The 21,777-nt window shown below is 40.3% G+C and overlaps 2 protein-coding genes across 2 annotated transcripts; one reads left to right on the top strand and one right to left on the bottom strand.

Moving 5' to 3' along the window:
- Window positions 1-4,110: 4,110 nt before the first annotated feature.
- Window positions 4,111-5,037, bottom strand: LOC123666117. Its single transcript, XM_045600324.1, has one exon. It carries the CDS (start codon window positions 5,035-5,037, stop codon window positions 4,111-4,113), a length of 927 nt encoding a protein of 308 aa, XP_045456280.1.
- A 4,041-nt stretch (window positions 5,038-9,078) lies between these two features.
- LOC123666238 (Kv channel-interacting protein 4-like) lies at window positions 9,079-19,330 on the top strand. The gene is made up of 5 exons (XM_045600416.1): window positions 9,079-9,114; window positions 10,024-10,093; window positions 12,826-12,896; window positions 13,902-14,114; window positions 19,220-19,330. Exons 1-5 carry the CDS (start codon window positions 9,094-9,096, stop codon window positions 19,328-19,330), a joined length of 486 nt encoding a protein of 161 aa, XP_045456372.1. The 5' UTR covers window positions 9,079-9,093.
- Window positions 19,331-21,777: the final 2,447 nt, after the last annotated feature.

Genomic DNA, 21,777 nt, shown 5'->3' with positions numbered 1-21,777 from the left:
AGTCCATTGGCGCAGTTTGTAGTGGTCCTGCTATCTGTTTCGAGGGTTACGGGTTCGATTCCCGCCTGAATCTGGGTGTAGTATTTGTATTTATTTATGTGTATTATTTGTATGTTTATAAAAAAGTTTATGTATTCATTTTATTTTATTTTTATTTTTATTTATTCGGAAAACAAACAGTGTTTCATTACAAAAAAACATATCCAAATGAAAACTATACACCAATTACATGTTTTCACAATTAAATTACAAAAGCTTGTTCACTTGATACAGTTGTATTAAAATAATAAATGCCACCTACGGATCAGTTCGAAAGCCGTCAAACCAAGTGTTCGTCAAAATAGTTTTGAAATGAAGTGTTGAAGAAGTAAAGAGGTCAAGCTGAGTGGATGCCACCACACTATTTAAACTTTTAGCTCCACGAATAAAAAAAGAGTTTTGTCTATAATTTGATGCGGACTGCGGAATGTCCAAACATAAAGGTTGCCTAGATGTTTTATAAGGCACCCTCAAATTAATCTTCGAGAGTAAATGTGGAGAATCTACACGATTTTGAGCAATTTTGGCTAGAAAGACAACGTCGGCAATTTGTCGCCGTTCCCGTAAGGGTAGTAAATGGTGTCTACGGCACCTTGCCTCATAATTGCAATCGTTGATTTCCAGCCTGTACTGTAGATATTTCAAAAATCTACGCTGTATGGACTCAATCCTATCAATGTAGACATTATATCGTGGATTCCAAACCTGTGAACAATACTCGAGAATACTACGCACCAAGGAACAATAAAGGACCTTAATTACCTTTATACTATTAAATTGGGAACTTGACCGAAAAACAAAGCCCATAGTTTTATTAGCCTTTTTACAGATCAGGTCTATATGCCTGTCGTATGTTAATTTAGAATCATGCATAATACCCAGATCACGGATCTCACTTACCCTGTGTAACACCTGATCTGTAAATTTATATAGAGTTTTCAGGAATTTAAATTTACGAGTGAAAGTCATACAGTAACATTTCTGAATGTTTAGCTGTAAGTTATTACGAAGGCAATATTGCTCGAAACGTTCCAAATCCTCCTGTAATAGCTTAGAATCGCTTGGTGAATCGATATTTTTAAATATTTTCATGTCATCGGCGTACAGAAGGAAGTTAGAGTGTTGGAAACAGGAGGCTACATCGTTTATAAAAATATTAAAAAGCAAGGGCCCAAGCAATGACCCCTGGGGAACTCCAGAAGGGACATTATTCCAGTTTGATGAGAATCCGTTCACTACTACTGCTTGCGATCTCTTTTCGATGTAGGAGGTAAACCATCGGTATAAATTACCATGAATTCCAGCAAAGAGAAGTTTTTGTAGCAATATTTGATGATCAATGCAATCAAAAGCTTTGCTAAAATCCGTAAAAATTGCGTCAACTTGACCCCCAGAATCCATGCCAGTTGTAACAAAATCTGTGAAAGATAAAAGATTAGACGAAGTAGAACGCATCGCTAAAAATCCATGCTGTTCTGGAATAAAGAATGATGATAATGATTGATAAACTTGAGAATACACTATGCGTTCAAACACTTTAGCGAAGAGGCATAATTTAGATATAGGTCTGTAATTCTTGACATCATTTTTACTACCACTTTTATGTATCGGGGAAATAAATGCGGATTTCCAAATACGAGGTACGAGTCCCTCCGAGATTGAGCGCTTGAATATAATAGATAAAGGCACGGAAATTGATTCAGCACATTTGACGGCAAAGATGGGTACAATCTGGTCTGGTCCTGAACCCTTGGTTAAGTCCAATGCCTTTAATAATTTCTTAATTGAATCTATACTGATTTCTATATTACTAATACAAACAGAGACGTTATTTGGGTTTAAAGGTGGATAATTTAAGTTGTTCCTATGTGACAATGGAGAAAGAAAAGTGGATTGGAAAAATGAAGCAAAAAGATCACAAACACCTTGTCCAGTATCCGCAGACTGTCCCTCATAGAATAATTTAGACGGAAGGGAGTTAGAACCCTTATTGTTGGATTTTACAAACGACCAAAACTTTTTTGGTTGCCTAACTATCGCATCTTCCGTGCGTTTTATGTAATTATTGTAGCACTCCTGTTCCAGACGTTTAGCCCTAGTTCGAAGAAGTCGAAAAGTGTCGAGGTCAGCCATATTACCATAAACTTGATATCTTTTATTATATTTATATTTTTCTTTCAGTAGTTTCTTAAGTGAACAGCTATACCACGGTGGAAATGATGAAGAACTTATTATTTTATGAGGGACATGTTTATCCCTAATATTGTATAAGTGGTGGTAAAATATATCAACGGCATTGTCCAAAGGGCTATTGTTCAGGTCCATCACCCAGTTCACTTTATTTAGTGAGGAAGAAATGGCCTCGTAATTTGCTTTGTCATAAAAATATTTAAGTCTGCGATTAGTTCCAAGTGAGTCATCCAGAGCACAGGTCAAAGTTAGATCTAACGACTTATGGTGAGGGTCCTCTGGTACCAGAGGATCGTCACATGCCGATACACACACGTATTCGTTACACAAAACATAATCAAGTATTCTATTGTTAATATTTCTATTTAAGTTAAACTGATTAAGGTTGCACTCTGCTAGAGTATCGAAAAATAATACCTGCGATTCGCCAACGATCCCATTAGGCTGCAAACAGTTAATCTCACCATTCCAGTTGATGTTGCTTAAGTTAAAGTCACCCAAAATTAGAAATAAGTCGTTCGGACATGAACTAACAATGAGCGACAGCTTCTCTGAGAAGTTTTGCAATTGTGTATTGAAAGAATTACCTAAATTTTCCTTACATAAGTATAGAGTGCAGATGTGAATTTTAATTGAGTGTGATCCCCGTATAGTTTTTTTCGTTGTGATTGTAACCCAGATGTCTTCAGCAGAGGAGTGCCATTCTGGGCGTCCCACTGCGGTTAACCGACGGTGAGTAGCTAGCAATACTCCACCTCCGTACCTCAACTGTGTTGATTGATAATTCCTATCACGCCGCCAGACAATATACCTATCATCGAATAATTCATTATCACCTAGACCATCCGGAAGCCAGGTTTCCGTTAGTGAGATAATATCGTAAGAGGACAGGAGCACACCCCGTTTGAACGCGTGAGTCTTGGTGCGTAGTCCTCGAGCATTTTGGTAATACACTTTAAGGTCGTACGAAGCCATCAGTAATCATGATACACATATACACACATATATATCCATATATACCCACACACACATACACAAACATGCACACACATACATACATACGCATACATACATACGCATACATATACGTGTAAAAACTTATATACATATACACGCACATACATAAATACATATAAATAGAATCAACGATCTGAGCAAAACCGCAAATAATAGGATTATCAAAAGGGTAAAATAATAATAATATGAGGTACCAATTATCACTATAGACAACCACAAGACCAGTTGACGTAGGAGTGCAACAATCACTCACTCTCCCACATAACAAAATGAAGTATAACTTCATTATTACATATATATAGGTATGTATATATAACAATATAAATACACTGTCAGGCAGATAATCCCCGGAGGGACGGGTACTCACATTTAATAACAAAGAATACACATCTGTAAAATATAAAAGTATATAATATATATTTTGTAATAATGGTAATAATAATATACCGTTACGCGTATAGTACTTGGAGGGATAGGCATTTAGAATTATATTAGTATCAATTCGAACCAATTTTATATTAAAATAACAAATAATAACACCATTAAACAGTCGGGTAGATTTGAAATAGTTAATAATGGGTCTTGAGTAGTCGAGGTCATTGACAGGCGAAATTAAACTTAAGTTAAGTAGCGCGCAAACTAAATTGGGCACTACGATAATGTATAAACGTACCCATACAGGTGAACTTTGCGTCAAAGGCTGCATACTCACGTATGATATTTGCTTGAACTCTGCAACACAATTGTATTTATAAATAATATTAAACGATAACAAATAAACGGTGACGGCTCTCAAACCTTGTAACAATGCTTCATATAAAAATAAAAGATTTAAGTATAATAACGAAGAGGTCGAACTGATATTCAAATTATTCTGACAAGATCCTTCTCGCACCTTATAAAAAATATTGGAGAAGTATCAGACTTCCTAGCCATAATTTTTGAGTGCTTAACCCATATGTATTTGAAATTATTATTCTTTGCCAGAGATTTGGCTTTACTCAGCAAAACCTTGTTCCGTTGGGTTAGGTGGTCATTCACGTAACAATATCCAGTAGATGCAAAGCCCAAGTCCGACACCGACAGCCGAGTCTTGCGCGAAGACGAAACAAAATTTTCCTTAATATATCGGTTGTTAAAAGAAACAATTATTGGTTTCTCAACATTCGGTACACGAGTGGGCACTCTGGCAATATAATTGATGTCTTCTTTTTTTATAGGAAAATTACACTTATTACCAATTCTCTGAGTTAAATCATAGAGATCTTCATTATTTTTTTGTGGTATTCCCCTGATTTCAACATTATTGGATCTAGCCCACTGATCCCTAACGTCAAGTTCTTGGTTTAACTTGATTAATTCCTCCCGCAGCCTCGGCACATCATTCACCATCTCCTCAGCTTTAGCTACCCTCGATTCCAAGGACTTTATAGTGCTCGAAAATTGATTTATTGACTCATGTGCCATTTCTAGCGATGACTTCAGACTGTTGACATCAGATTTGATGGATTTGATGTCTTCCATCAGGGATGCCAATGGAGCCAACTGCAGATTAATATAGTTTAGTTGTTCAAGTATATTGTCCATCTGACTAACCGCTGGTGAGTTAGGAGTCGGCGAAAGTGATGGGCCCGCCTTGCACTTCAGACAGCGCCAGTTATTCCTTCTGTCACCAAGCTTCCGAAACCCGGCCTCAGTAACTCCAGCACAACCGAAGTCGTACCGATTTTTACACAAACTGCACACTGGACCGTCAGAGTGTTGAAGACCGCAACTCGAGCAGGAAAACATCGTGAAAAGTTTGAGAAACACTGAAATAACTATTCAAACGAACAAGCGTGTGTTTAGCGACAATGCTAAGAGACGACTGAATTCGAGACGATTCAATTAGACATAATTGGCAATTTTGAAAGATTTGAAAGATTGAAGTCCATAGTCACCACGCTGGGCAGGCGGGTTGGTGACCGCAGTACTTTGTCGCACCGAAGACGCTGCTGCCCATCTTCGGCCTGTGTATTTAAAAGCCAGCAGTTGGATGGTTGTCCCGCCACCGGTCGGCTTTTTAAGTTCCAAGGTGTTATTGGAACTGTGTTATCCCTTAGTCGCCTTTTATGACACCCACGGGAAGAGAGGGGGTGGCTATATTCTTTAGTACCGTAGCCACACAGTACATCATCATCATCATTTCAGCCTATCGCAGTATTGTATTGTTAAACAATAATTGTAACGCAATAAAAAGTCCCAACTGGCGTAAAATAATCAGAACAATGCGTGCTTGAAATGGGACACACATTCAATTTCTTGTCACGTACAGGTCGTGGCGTACATTGTGAATGAGTGTGACGCGTTTAAAGCAATTTTCGTGAATTCGTGACATCATTTTGTACAAACGTGTGTAATTTCGTATTGATGGTTTTTACGATGATTCGGCGCAGTGGAATAGTTATCGGCATGGATGTTGAGTGCTGACCTTCAACTTCACTTCAACATTGTATCGATGTAGACATTTCATGATTACTAAGTACTACATTTAATTTTTTATATTTGACTAACTTCATAAAAAAAACCTAACCTCTAGGTTCACAATTCGACTGTATTTTTGGAATTTAAATAATTACCTAATTTACCCCAGGAGCTCTGGTCACCTTACTCACCAACAGGAACACAACACTGTTTGAAAGCAGTATTATTTAGCTGTGATCTTACCTCCTCTGAAGAACCTCGACCTTACAAGGTCGAAATACCTCCGTAGTCGTCGTAGTTTGATTGTACCTGTTGCGCTGGCGGTTGCGGGTTCGATCCCCGCACATGATAAACATTTGTATTGGCCGTACACAACACGTGTTTGTGCAGCCCTTGTGGGTCTCCCCACCGTGCCTCGGAGAGCACGTTAAGCCGTCGGTCCCGGTTGCTATCGTATCTACACCTGATAGCGATCGTTACTTATAGTAGGGAATATATCCGCCAACCCACATTGTCACAGCGTGGATAAGGCTCTGAACCTTCCCCTACATGGGGAAAGAGGCCTATGCCCAGTAGTGGGATATTACAGGCTGAAGCGTAACTTGCAATGTAAGCGCGTAACATTTTAACGATCCGATCCTTTTAAATTTATATAGATATATAACCGTCATTAAAAATAAAAATAAAGGTATACAAAAAGGAAACAAAAGCGATCGTAGTTTCCTGCAATTAGCGTCTGTGACTGAGATACTGTAACATGTCGCTGCAAGATACGTGTGCGGTGCAAGTTGCAAACTAAACGAGTATTAATAATAATTGTGTTTTGTCGGTTTTTTTCGTTTGCTCGCAAACGAAAAAAACCGACTTCAATTACATCGACAAGTAATACAACGTAAATAGACGAAAAAAATTAACAAACGCACTAGTCGTCACCACGATTTACGAGGGTTTTCCTCGATTTCTCTGGGATTCCATCATCAGATCCCGGTTTCATTATCATACACTTACGATATCTCCTTTCCAATAAAAAAAGAATAATCAAAATCGGTTCATAAACGACTAAGTTATCCCCGAACATACAATAATATCTATATGTATACGTATACGGTCAAATTGAGTAACCTTCCCCATTTTTCGAAGTCGGTTAAAAAATAGGAAACAAAAGCAATCGCAGTTTCCTACAATTAGCGTCTGTGACTGAGATACAATAACGCTTCGTTGCAAGATACGTTAGTGGTGCAAGTTGTAAACTTAACGAGTATTAATAAAAATAATATTAAAACAATTTATTTATTACTAGCTTCCCCGCAAACGTTGTTTTGCCATAACACAAAATTTCAAATATTTTTCTCAATTTGATCGCAGCACCAACTGTCGGGACAAACTGAAATTAAAATAGAATAATATTTAATATTTGATGCTGCGATGGTAGCCCAGTCTACCGGATCCAATGTAAAACATTCCAAAATTAACAACTACTTATAAATGAAAAATTAGTTAAATAAACATTTTCCAGTGGACCAAATTGTGAATCTAAACCATCCTCGAATCCCCTTGAACTCACACGAAAAATTTCATCAAAATCGGTCCAGCCGTCTAGGAAGAGTTCATTGACATACACACGCACACAAGAAATATATATATAAAGATATTCTACCACACTGGCTGTCTTTTATTGAGATAAGACACATCAGGATATTTCCTGCTCAAAATCTAGAGCAGCCCGATTGGGGAAGTACCTGGACCTTACAGAAGATCACAGCTAAATAATACTGCTTTCAAGTAGTGCAATGTTCCTGTAACGATTACGATAGCCTTAGCTCCTGGGAATGGTCAGACGTAGGTTGCAGGGGTATACTAGCGTAACCGCGTACCATTAGCTGGGCCGAACGCTTGCTTGCCGACCTAGTCGTATAAAATTACCAACAGTCATACAAAAACTCATAAAGACAAGTAACGCCATCTATATTTACGAAATTACTTTTTAATAACGCTTCAGCTTAACGCTTAAGCTCGATGTCACTTTGAGTGCCACTTGGTCGTATTTTTAGCGAGCTTCCATAAACATTGTGTACAAAACAAACACACTGCCTCCCTACTCCTTTTTTTTATCGCTGGATAATGCATTTACACACTAACCCCGTCAACCGTAGCCGACGGGGGTGTGGGGCTCCCGGCGTGAGGTGTAATACCGGACTATCCACTAAAAACCAGCAGTGCCCTCATATGGGGCGCCACGGGATGCCTCCTACTCCTGCCTACATCGACATTACATTACATCATAGCTGTAATTTATCTTCTCATTACAACCTATCACAGTCCACTGCTGGACATAGGCCTCCACAAGTTTACGCTAAAAATAGCGTGAACTCATGTGTTTTGCCCATATTCACCACGCTGGGCAGACGGGTTGGTGACCGCAGGGCTGGCTTTGTCGCACCGAAGACGCTGCTGCCCGTCTTCGACCTGTGTATTGCAAAGCCAGCAGTTGGATGGTTATCCCGCCATCGGTCGGCTTTATAAGTTCCAAGGTGGTAGCGGAACTGTGTTATCCCTTAGTCGCCTCTTACGACACCCACGGGAAGAGAGGGGGTGGCTAAATTCTTTAGTACCGTAGCCACACAGTACAATTTATCTTCTAAATAAAGTAAACTAAAAAGGAATAATCTTATCGAATTAGTGTATTGTCGTCGATCCTCGATAACTCTGCTAAGTTTAAATTAAATCTGAGAGTCGGTAACAAACATACAAATATACAGGTGAAGCTAATAAAAAGCGTGTAAAATCGTATCGTCGATTTGAGAACATCCTTTTTTAAGTCTGTTAAAAAGTCGCTTTTTAGTACATATGTATATCTATAACTAGCTTCTGCCTACAACAATTCTGTTATACATAATTTTTGCAAAACTTTTACTGTTTACGCAGGGCACGCAGCGGAAGCTCTCAAAAAGGAAAAACAAACCCAATTTTGAAACATTCTTCATTGGTGCTCCGCTCCTATTCGCCATAGCGTTATGATATATAGCCTATAGCCTAGCTCGATAGACAGCCTTCCTCAAATCGGACCAGTAGTTGCTGAGATTAGCGCGTTCAAACAAACAAACAAACCCTTCAGCTTTATAATATTAGTATATATTTCTAGGTCACTAAAAGACCTAATCCAATTAACATTTTTCTACTTTCATTAATTTAAAATAATAAAATAATTTAACATAATCGACCAATTTCTTCGTATGTGGAAAAACTTAAAAAATGGTACTTCTTTCAGACGAGGATTTTGACGATGCGGGCTCCAACATCTGGTGTCACGGATCCAGGTACCGGCCTGAGCCTCCCGAGGCCCTGGCGAGAGCATCTCACTTCACAGAGCATGAGATCAAGCTGATGTACCGAGGGTTCAAGCAGGTAAGCTAAAATTGCTCCTAAGATCGTAGTGCCAGTAGGCTTTAAAAGTACAATTAAAAAGACCTTTTGCAATTTTAAAATAATATTTGTTTTGAAGTAAAACTTGAAAAGTGTTATCGTTATCGGTTGAGGTGAACGGTGTAAGAGAGAGAGATTGTTCTCTCTCGCACAGTTACGTTTCGTATATCTAAGACACAGTGCAGGCCTATTGTGCAGAAGTTTTACTTCAGTCGTGTGATCTAAAGCACACTCGTTTTTTGTACACATATATAATTATATATATATATATATATATATATATATATATATATATCATTACAGCCTATACATATATATATATATATATAGTTAATGTATGTTCGGGGATAACTTCGTCGTTTATGAACCGGTTTTGATAAATTTTTTTTTGTTGGAAAGGATATATCCTAAGTGTAGTACCATCATAAGGAAACCAGGATCTGATGATGGGATCCCAGAGTAATCAAGGGAAACCCTCGAAAATCCGCATAACTTTTTACTGGGTGTACCGATTTTGATGATTTTTAATTTAATCGAAAGCCGATGCTTATCATGTGGTCACATTTAAATTTCATCGAGATCTGATTACAACTTTTGGAATAATCTTTGATAATGCATATTTACTTGACCATTTTTTCGTCTACCTACGTTGTATTACTTGTCGATATAATTGAAGTCGGTTTTTTTCGTTTGCCAGTAAACACAAATGTTTTACTCGTCTTCCGCCATCTACCGTCTACCTCTGCTATGGTTACCGCAACTTATAGACGCCTGTAATACTCTCTCTGCCTGGGTCTCTTGACTTTGATTGATTCAGTTGATTTTGAGTTTTGCCCTCAGATTAACATTCAGTGATTATTTATATTTATATCGATCGATTTTTATTTCCAGGAGTGTCCGACCGGCGTGGTTGATGAAGAGGCGTTCAAGAATATTTTCTCGCAGTTCTTTCCATTAGGAGGTGAGAACAGGTTTATTGGTTATTGTATTTATTTAGTAAAAACCACCACCAGAATTACATGTTTAAAAAAATTAAAATCGATTATATGCCAAGGTATTAAATATATACATATGATTCCTCTTAAAGGTAGTTACAGCATGCGCTTTAGACAACTAAGTCGTCTGGCTATTCAAAAGATTTTGAACATACAAGATTTAAACAAAAGAATACATACAAAATAAAAAACTAAATACATAACTACTTTGACTAGCCCGTTGGCGCAGTTTGTGGTGACCCTGCTTTCTGCTCCGAGGGTTGTGGGTTCGATTCCCACCCTGAGTCTGGGTGCAATATAAATATTTATTTATATATTTATATATGTATTATTTATAAGTATGTTTATCGAAAAAAAATATGTAGCTATACCAGTCGGCTGTTACCTATAACACAAGCATTAAGTTGCTTACTTTAGGAACAGACGACCGTGTGTGTATTGTGTAGATATTTATTTATTTATTTATTTATTTATTATTTATAACAATTACTATTATAAATTAATAATAGTGCTACATAGCTTTTGATTTGAGGAATCAAATGATTTTAATAGTTTCTTCTTAAACATAACAGCTTATACGATGTATTGGCACAGCGATCAGACTTCGGTCACATCGAATCGTACAGTTGTAAATAACAATATTCTAGCGTTTACGCAAATTTCACTCATTCGGCTACGGCTTATTATGTTTTTTAGATGCGCGACGTTTCGGATACATTGTCCTCCTGTGACATTGCTTGCTTGTCGCGATAAAATCCGAAATAGTTGTTTCATTATAATATTCTAGCGGTTAGCGGTTTCAATTTCCAAACGGGAATCCATCAGTTATGTCCACAGGCTTATATGCCCGTGCTTTTGTTATTCCGATTTTTATTTTTGTTAGTGATCGTTTACTTGGTACACTTCTGCAACTTAAATTAAGAAAACTAGCTATTCTATGTTAGTATCCCTAATGCAGACGTGAGTCCACCGACCAAAATTATGCTAAACTTAATTGATATCTTACATGCAAAAAGACATAGAATTATATTGCGCCTTACTTTACTTATTGTTGTCATTATTATTATTATTATTATCTGTTTATATATACACTTACTTGCTATCTATAATATATGTACACTTATTGTCTAGTTAACGTATATGTACACTTATGGCCTACTTGGCCTACCTTACAATATACACTTAACTCTTGGCCATATTAGAAGCCAGTGTTATTATAAACTTGTAATTCGTGTAAAAAAGTGTGTCTGTAAGCTTTGACAAGAGACTGTAACTTACTCTTCAACAACAGTTATTGTGAAATTGACAAATCGAAATATTCTTTTGAATGAATCAAATTATAAGTAACTATCAACCACGGGCTTGAATCGTTTCTTAAAATGTAATTCCTGAAAATCCCGAACGAATATAGCTTTAATTACGAACAATAAAAACTTAAATCCATCCATTTTTAATAACGTCTTGCACCAGATGCGGTTCAGTTGAAATTAATAAGAAACTTCGAACATTACTTGAATGGGGGTTATTATTTCTCGTAGTAACAGCTTTGAGTTAGACATTTTAATGCATAATTGTATTTGCTCGCAAACGAAAAAAAAAAACGACTTCAATTACATCGACCAGTAGAGATGTACGACAACTTTTTCACTTATATCTAATAATGCGTATTTACTCGACTACTTCAACTGAGGTAGGGCACAGCAGGAATTTCCTGCTCAAAATATGGAGCAGCCCGACTGGGGTAGTACCTCGACCTTACAGAAGACCCAAGCTAAATAATACTGCTTTCAAGCAGTTTTGTGTTCCTGTTGATGAGTAAGGTGACCAGAGCTCCTGGGGGGATTGGGGATTGGGTCGGCAACGCGCTTGCGATGCTTCTGGTGTTGCAGGTGTCTATAAGCTACGGTAATCGCTTACCATCAGGTGAGCCGTACGCTTGTTTGCCGACCTAGTGACATAAAAAAAGACTATTATTCGACTATGAGGTTGTATGTTGTCGATGTTAATTGGAATCGGTTTTAGAAGTGAAAACTTCTTTTGGTGCACAGCACATACATTTTTTCGTAGGCAATTAGGCTGATCCGTCACGCTCTGAGTTGAAAGGCTCGATCGGGTGAAATCGGGTGAGCTCAGGACCGCCGAGTGTACCCGAACGAGAAAGATACGGACAGCTGCTCTTCGCCGCTGAACGGTGAAAGGCTCGATCGGGTTAACTCGGGACTTATTGCGTTATTGCTTGACTGCGATTGCAAATAAAGTTTTCTAAACTCCTCCGAAACGGCTTGACCGATTCTCATGAAATTTTGTGTGGATATTGGGTAGGTCTGAGAATCGAACAACATCTATTTTTCATCCCCCTAAATGTTTAGGGTAGTCCAACCCTAATATTTTTTTTAATTTTTCGATCAATTATTTATTTTTTATTTTATTATGCTTTGGCGTTGAAAAATACATACAACCCTAAATTTCCACCCTTCTACCACCAATCCCTATTTTTAAATAGCGTTTAGCGGCAAGACAACGTTTGCCGAGTCAGCTAGTAACATATAAACTACAAATCGACGGATAATCATATAATACATATAAATGATTTAAAATGATAAAAAAAATATCCGATAACACTATTATTTCTCCGTTAGGGAATTTTAATCAATTATTAATTTTAACCATATCTTAATATTGCTTTCCTATTTTTCAGATGCAACCCAATACGCGCACTTTGTTTTCAACACAGTCAAACACAAGCAGACAGGAAAGTTGAACTTTGAGGTGAGAAATCTTTCGTTCTTAAATATAATAAAACCGACTTCAATTAACATTGACAAGTCTAGTCTATTTTTTTATGTAACTAGGTCGGCAAACAAGCGTACGGCTCACCTGATGGTAAGCGATCATCATCATCATCATCATCATCATCATCATCATCATCATCATCATCATCATCATCATCTTCATCATCATCATCATCATCATCATCATCTTCATCATCATCATCATCATCATCTTCATCATCATCATCATCATCATCATCATCATCTTCATCATCATCATCATCTTCATCATCATCATCATCATCATCATCATCATCATTACAGCCTATACAGTCCACTGCTGGACATAGGCCTCCACAAGTTCACGCCAAAAATAACGTGAACTCATGTGTGTTGCCCATAGTCACCACGCTGGGCAGGCGGGTTGGTGACCGCAGGGCTGACTTTGTCGCACCGTAAGTAGGTAAGCGATTACCGTAGCCTATAGACGTCTGCAACACCAGAAGCATCGCAAGCGCGTTACTGAACCTACCTCTAATCCCCCCAGGAGCTCTGACCACTTTATCCACCACAGGAACTCAACACTGCTTGAAAACAGTATTATTTAGCTGTGATCTTCTGTAAGGTACGACCCCAATTGGGCAGAATATTCCCTGCTGTGCCTTACCTCAGTTAATACATCAAAAACCACTCGTGGAACCTGACTCAAATTTGATTTGGATGACAAGCATTCAGATTTCAAAAAAAAAATGAACCATCAAAATGGGTACATACAGTAAAAAGTTATGAACATCAGTGCTCATTTGGCACTATTGATAGTCATTTTAACTTGAAGAAGAAGAAGTTATGAAATAATGCATTAAAAAATACACTCGAATAGAGAACCAATCTTTGACGTCTGTTAAAAATTAAACAAGGATTTAAATACAAATCAAAATCAAAATCAAAATCTAGATTACGATTTCCTTGCTAGCCTGGTGGTAAACATTTTCTGAAATTCCAGGAATTCCTCGATACCTTATCCCGTGTTGCTCGTGGATCTCGTCAAGAGAAGTTATCCTGGGTGTTCGCTCTGTACGATGTGGATGGAGATGGGCGGATATCGCGTAGTGAGATGTTAGCTGTGGTACGTGCGGTGTATGAGCTACTGGGGCGGGCGGCCGTCCCGCCCATACATAAGGCGGCAGCTGAGGACCACGTTGACAGGATCTTCCACGTGAGTTTTTGTGATTTGCGTCCAAACTATCTTTATAGATAAATATATTTAACACACACACGGTCGTCTGTTCCTAAAGCAAAGTAGTGTTTGTTATAGTTGACAGCTGACTGTTGTGGCTATTTTTTTTTTTTTTTTTTTTGATAAATATTCATATAAATAATACATATATAACGAAATTAAAATATACACTATAATTGTATAGGAAAACTTTAAATTAATTAGTAGATTTGATTCTGTCGTTTTCGAGTTTTTTGTTCATTTTATGTACTCATATATATATGTCTGTATATGGACACAACTTTCTACATCTGATTCTGTCAGGATGAGTAGTAAGTCCTTTTGTAAATTGAATGCAATGTATGGTGCGATAAATACTACGTTATAATGCTGCTGAGGAAGGGTTATTACTCTATCCAATTCAAAATTTTCCTTAATTACCAAAGGAATTTTGATTTCGATTATCAAATAAGAAGAAACAATGTCGCCGTTGACCTTCATTAACTTATAAAGTTCTTTACAATCGTTTTTATCGGCAGGCAAAGTCAGGTCATTCGGTATATGTCGGTATATGATATTTAATTGTTCTTCCAATTGTTCAGGCGGCAACAAATGTGCGTCTAAATGACGGACTGATGGACTTACTACTCATCCTGACATAATCAGATGTAGAAAGTTGTGTCCATATACAGACAGTTTTTTGGTCCTTCGAGCCGGATTGCTGTATCTGGATTCTCCAAATGTCGATGGGAATCCGTAGAGTTTATAGTCTTGATTGACTGTTTTTTTGAGTAATTTCTCGAAGAAATATTTATTTTTTCTCGAAGGATCAAAACGACTGTATGTATCCTCGAAGTAAGACTGTTGTCTTGTAGAAAACTTGCAGGTTCAGAATGACTGAGCGCAGCTTGTCAGCAGCAAGGCTGTATTCCCCAAGGACCAAAATGACTGTATGATCCTCGAAGAAAGACTGTTGTCTCGTAGAAAGCTTGTATTTTGCTTGAAGTTGCTGTATTATTTTCCAAACGTCGATGGAAACCCACAGCTTGTCAGCAGCAAGGCTGTATTCTCGAAGAACCAAAAAACTGTATGATCCTCGAAGAAAGACTGTTGTCTTGTAGAAAGTAATCTCGAAGGACCAAAAAACTGTTTGGTACAGTCTATGGCTGAGTGAGAGACAACATGTGAGGGAAGGTTATGAGGGAAACCAAACCCAATGAAAGTCGATCTAACACTAAATTTATTAGGATTATTCTGCCTATATATACCCAAAATAATCCTATTAAATTAATTAATTGTTAATAAATAATTGTTTCTAGTTGTTTTGTTGTATTAACCCCATATGGACTTAAAATCTAGTCTGAAATAAAGTATTATTATTATTATATTATAATTCAAAATAAACCAAAAGATATATCTAAAAAATGCTGTCCAAGGTCATTATTCCATACGGTTTATACTTTATTGTACACCACAAATATATTACAAACAAAGCATAAAGATAGTTACAGACAGTGAAGTACAATGGGCGGATTTGTGGCTAATTGGCCATTTCTTCCAGATAACCCTTATAATATAAAATTAACCAAAAGATATATCCAAAAAATGCGGTTGAAATTGTGGGTACAGTTAGTTTTATATTGTTAAGATATAACTGGTGTCGGAAGTGAGATTTGGAGATGCCATTGACTCCGAGAGAAGACTTCAAGGACTTCAAGGGCGTCAGGACAAGGGCACAACGAGCTGCGGAGGCCACACCTACTGGGGAATAAGCTCCGCCCATCGTGGACCAAGCTCCGCCCACTGACCCCGCCTATCATGCCCCGCCCACTGACCACGCCCCCTTGGCCCCGCCTACTCGGATTCAAGCCCCACCCACTCGGACGCAGGCCCCGCCCACTCGGACGCAGGCCCCGCCCACTCGGGCTCAGGCCCCGCCTACTCAGGTTCAGGCCCCGCCCACTTTGTCTCAAGCCCCGCCCACTGGATCCGCCCACCTTACCACGCCCACCAGTGACACCGTAACTTCTACAGACTCTCAAGTGGCTCTTCAATTAGGAAGTTTAATTAAATTAATGGAGCTGCAAAGGGCTGAAATTCGTCCTTTGTAAGAATCACAAGAGCAGCAAAGGGTTGAAATTCGTAGTGCTTTGCGAGAATCACAAGAGCAAACAAGTTTCAAATTGCAAGAATCACAAGAGCAAACAAGTTTCAAATTGCAAGAATTACAAGAGCGACAAAAGGCTGAAATTCGTGGTGCTTTGCAAGAATTACAAGAGCAACAAAAAGAGCCCCAAAAAAAACGCTTTGGGCTGTAAAAGATGTTAGTGACGCGGTGACTAAGCTTTGAAAAGATGTCGACGTAGTGGAAGAACGAGTTTCCGGGTTAGGATTGGATCTTGAAAATGTGAAAACCGGCCTCGCTGAACTACAGAAGAGAGTAGTACGCCTTAAAACCATGGGAATTGTGATGTCTAGCGGAACTACCGGAGTGGCGCAAGGACTGTCACATACAGGAAACGGGTTCCAAGACTTGATGGAGGCACTTGAATCCCGATACGGGGATCGACATCTGGAGCACGTGTTCCGTGCCCAACTGCGTGACAGAGTTCAACGCCCAGGAGAAGGATTACAACAATGGGCGTTGGAAATTGATAAACTCGTCAGAAAGGCACATCCAAGAGCCGACACCAAGATGGTAAACACGAATATTGTTCAAGCATTTGTCGACGGAATCAAAGACCTGGAGGTCAGAGCTGCAGTGAAGCTTCGTCACCACACCTCGTTAAAGGAAGCATTGGCGCATGCTTTAGAGGTCGAGGCTGTTCGCCATGACATACGGCAGACCCATAAGATCCGCGAGGTTTCTGAGGAAGTCAAAGAGGCGAAGGCTCCCACGAAGAAAAGCTATGGAGTCATGTGCTACAAGTGCGGCGAGAGGGGCCATCTTCAGCTCAACTGTCCGCAGAAGAAGACCCAGATAGCAAGGATGAAAAGGATCGAGGAACAAATAGAGGAGCTGAAGAAGCAAGGGGTTTCGCCCCCTGCCTGGGATCAGGAGTATGACTTCAAGACGAAACACCGCAGCGAAAAGATGCATGGGAATGCCGACGCACTCTCACGAAGGCAGTGTTCGGAAGTCTGCAAACATTGTGTTAAGCAGGATTCTAATGAAGTAGCATTAAAGCTAACGAGAACAAGTCCTTTGGGTATCTGGGAGAGTGATGCTATGAGGGAAGCTCAAGAAAGAGATGACGACTTTCGGCACATTATCACATGGAAGAAACGGGGTGACGTAAAACCAATCTGGAATGAGGTTACACCCACTGGCGCTGTCACTAAGGCGTACTGGGCTTAATGGGACAGTCTGATACTTCAAAACGGAATACTCTACCGGAAATGGGAGAAGACTAACGGCAGAGAGTTCCACCTTCAGATAATTGTCCCAAGAACGAGAGTACCAGATGTTCTCCGTGAAATACATGATGGCGTATCAGGAGGTCATCTAGGTGTCAAGAGGACGTTAACAAAAGTGCGAGAACGATTCTACTGGTTGCATTGTCGAGATGATGTGTACATCCGGATTGCTCCCGCAAATGTACTACTTGCGCTGCTCTAAAAGGACCACAGACCAGGAGCCGTGGGAATCTGCGGTTGTATAACGTCGGTGCACCGTGGGAACGAATTGCAGTTGACGTAGCGGGGCCATTTCCTGTAACGGAATCGGAAAACAAGTATTTTATGGTCGTCATGGACTACTTCACCAAATGGCCCGAAGTGTTCGCCATACCAAACCAAGAAGCTACAACAGTCGCTTCTAAGTTAGTCGAAGAAGTGATATGTCGCTTTGGCGCGCCTCTAGAAATCCATTCCGATCAGGGCAGGAACTTCGAATCGCAAGTATTTCAGGAAGTGTGCAGAATTTTGGGCATGCATAAGACGAGGACCACCGCGTACCATCCACAGTCTGATGGAATGGTTGAGAGATTTAACCAGACCCTTGAGAGGCATTTGGCGAAATTGGTAGACGACAAACAAAAAGATTGGGACAAGTATATACCGCTCTTCCTTCTGTCGTACCGAACCGCCGAGCATGAGAGCATAAAAGCTACCCCGGCGTATGTCAATTACGGAAGAGAATTACGAATACCAGTAGACCTATTGACTGGAGGGTCACCGGAGGGACCAAATACCGTACAAGACTATGTCAGCGATTTAACGGAAAAAATGCGCTATATACACGCCTTGGTTCGGGAAAATGGGTTACAGTCAAGCGAGAACATGAAAACCAGATACGGCCGGAGATCGAACACGAGCGGTTTCAAGGAAGGGTCACTGGTGTGGCTGCATAACCCAACCCAGCGGAAAGGGAAATCTCCAAAGCTGCAGACCAAGTGGGACGGTGCATACAAAGTGGTTACCCGACTGAATGATGTGACTTACAGGATTCAAAAGCAACCAAGAGGGACATTCAAAGTGGTACACATAGACCGTCTGGCGCGTTACCATGGCAGTAACAACGATGCTCGGTACGAGCATCTCTAAGAGGGGAGTAGTGTTAAGGACACACAAAGAAACTAGCGCCATCTAGCGGCAACCATTGAAACCACGCAAAGACAGAGACCGCATGAAACTCTCTACTCAATACTAGATGGCGTTAGAGGAACAACTGTGGAACTATATAGAAGTATAGTCTCGAAAACCGGGTACATGCGCGAACTTTCCAGAATGGTCTGGGCCTCGTCTCGACCGATATAAATAGCCGCAGCGAGGCGAGCGAGTCAGTTCAGTTCAGTTTGAGCGATCTTCGAGGCGACTTCAAGAGTGGAAACTAGTGATCAAGAGTGATACCAGCGAAACCTACGACAGTGGCTACGACTTAGGACATCGTTAGTGCTTAGTGATTGAACCTAGTGCTTTGTGTTGGACCTAGTGTTAGTGAATAAAGTCTTGAAAAGAGTCAGCAGGTCTTTCTCTCCAAATCTTTCGAACCCTAACACGTAACAATATATATGTATATATATCTCGTATATATACATATACATATATATATATAACTTATAACTCTAACCCCCCATATATATTACTTATAACTCCCCCTCCAGCTCATGGACGCGAACGCGGACGGCGCGGTGACGCCGGACGAGCTGGCGCGCTGGTGCGCGCGCGACCCCGCGCTGCTGCGCTCGCTGGACGCGCTCGACACGGTCTTGTGATCCGCGGGTGAGCGGCCGCGGCCTCATATATATTACTTATAACTCACCCCCCAACTGATGGACGCGAACGCGGACAGCGCGGTGACTACGCGGTCACGCGGTGACAGCCCACGCCCAGTAGTGGCCGCGCACCCACTTCTGGGCGTGGGCTGCGCGTATGTGATGCCCACAGTCACCACGCTGGGCAGGCGGTGGTGACCAGGGCTGGCTTTGTCGCGCCGAAGACGCTGCTGCCCGTCTTCGGCCTGTGTGTTTCAAAGCCAGCAGGATGATTATCCCGCCATCGGTCGGCTTCTTAAGTTCCAAGATGGTAGTGGAACTGCGTTATCCCTTAATTCCTTACGACACCCACGAGAAGAGAAGGGGTGGCTATATTCTTTGATGCCGTAACCACACGGCATTCGACTTTACTTAATGTAAAATACGCGTTGGTGCAACGGTCACAGCACTGGTTTGTGGCTGTTGCGCTAACGGTTGCGGGTTCCATCCCCGCACATGAGAAACGCTTGTATTGGACATACAAATTTTTGCCGTGATCTGGGTGTTTGTGCAGTTCTTGTGGGACTCCCCACTGTGCCTCGAAGAGCACATTATGCTGACGGTCCCGGTTGTTATCTTACACCTAATAGCGATCGTTATGCATAAAAAAGAAATATATCCGCATACCGGCATTGAAGCAGCGTGGTGGATTAATCTCTGATCCTTCTCCTACATGGAAAAAGAGGCATGAGCCCAGCAGTGGTATATGACAGTCTAAAGTGAGCAATATATGTATGTATTAAGATATATTGATCAAATTCTCCATATTTCCAGTTCCAGTCGACACAGACACGTTCGGTACCAAATCAACGATCCTGGATGACAAATCTTCAACGTTCGACAAAACTCCGGCCACTTCTACCACTTCTATAAACACGACCAAAACTGAAAAAGACCTGGACTCCAAGAACAAGTGCAGTCGGGTGGTGGCTAGCGTGCGAGCGTTGCCTAGGTCTATCCCAGTGCCTAGCTCTCCTGGACACGGGGCTAGCGCGCCTAGGTATGGCTCTGACTCCCCGAGGTCTGTCCGCTCCACTGCCACACCCCCTCCTCCACCGCCGAGGAACTTTAAACGGTGGGTTGTTGTGATCTCTGATTTTATTAATGTTTAGCGGTAAAATAAATATTGTTTTATATATTTGTATACCAATACCGTAGCTTTATCGTAGTTTAGACGTCTGTAATACTACAAGTATCGCAAGCGCGTTGCCGACCCTACCTCCAATCCCCCCAGGAGCTCTGCTCACCTTACTCACACTGGAACACAACACTGCTTGGAAACAGTATTATTTAGCTGTGATCTTCTGTAAGGTCGAGGTACTTCCCCAGTCAGACTGCTCCATATTTTGAGCAGGAAATTCCTGCTGTGCCCTACCTCAGTTATATTTTATTACTTGTCGATATAATTGAAGTCGGTTTTTCTTCGTTTGCCTGCAAACACAATTATTCATTTATTTGTTTATAGCTGTAACTCCTCGTGTTTCAGACAAGAGTCGTCAGCCAGTTCATCACAGAGTCCGCCCGCTGTTCCCGTACGAATGGCAACAACTGTAAGTCTTGAACATATCTGTATCTTGGGCAAAACCTGGAACTATAATATTTCAGTAATTACTAGCTAAGCCGCCAATCCCCCAACTAGCAAATAAGATTCAGTATTTTTAGTTAAATCCATTATTGAAGTTGTGTCAATGATTACGATTCAGCCCGTAATATCCCACTGCTGGGCATATACCTATTTCCTCATGTAGGAGAAGAACTAGAGCTTAATCTACCACGCTGCTGCTGTTTGGTGGATATATTCTCTACTATGTACACGAGATAGCGATCGTTACTCAAAACAATGACTATATCCGCGAACCCGCAGTGAATCAGTGTGATGGATTAAGCTCCAATCCTTCTCCTACATGAGGAAAGAGGCCTATGCCCAACAGTTAGTGTTACAAACTGTAGTGTTACGAAATCCTAGGCACGCCCATGTCCTATACCATCCGATTTCAGTAACAATACCCTTTTTTCAGACAATTGAAAATACTTCAAGGAAGACCAAACGAAAAACAAGTAGAACAGCCCGATGAGATGAAATCTAGTGCTTTGGATGCTGGGAACAACTTTCGTGCTTTAATACTCGATACTTGAAATATTAGATTACTATGTACAATATTCTACTTATATTTTATTAAAATTTGTGCTAATAAAGTTGATATGGCAGAAGGAGAACTGTGTTCACATTAATTGGAATCGATGGCATTGGTGACTATGGGCAACACACATGAGCTCACGCATTTTTGGCGCGAACTTGTGGAGGCCTATGTCCAGCAGTGGACTGCAATAGGCTGGAATGATGATGATGATGATAATGGCATTGTATTGTCTTATTAGGCGTTTGATTTTTATAGGCTATTAACTGA

This window comes from Melitaea cinxia, chromosome 25 (genome assembly GCF_905220565.1).
Source record: "Melitaea cinxia chromosome 25, ilMelCinx1.1, whole genome shotgun sequence".
NCBI lineage: Eukaryota > Metazoa > Arthropoda > Insecta > Lepidoptera > Nymphalidae > Melitaea > Melitaea cinxia.
The sequence above is the reverse complement of the archived record's forward strand: the minus strand, read 5'-3'. Positions and strand labels throughout refer to the sequence as shown.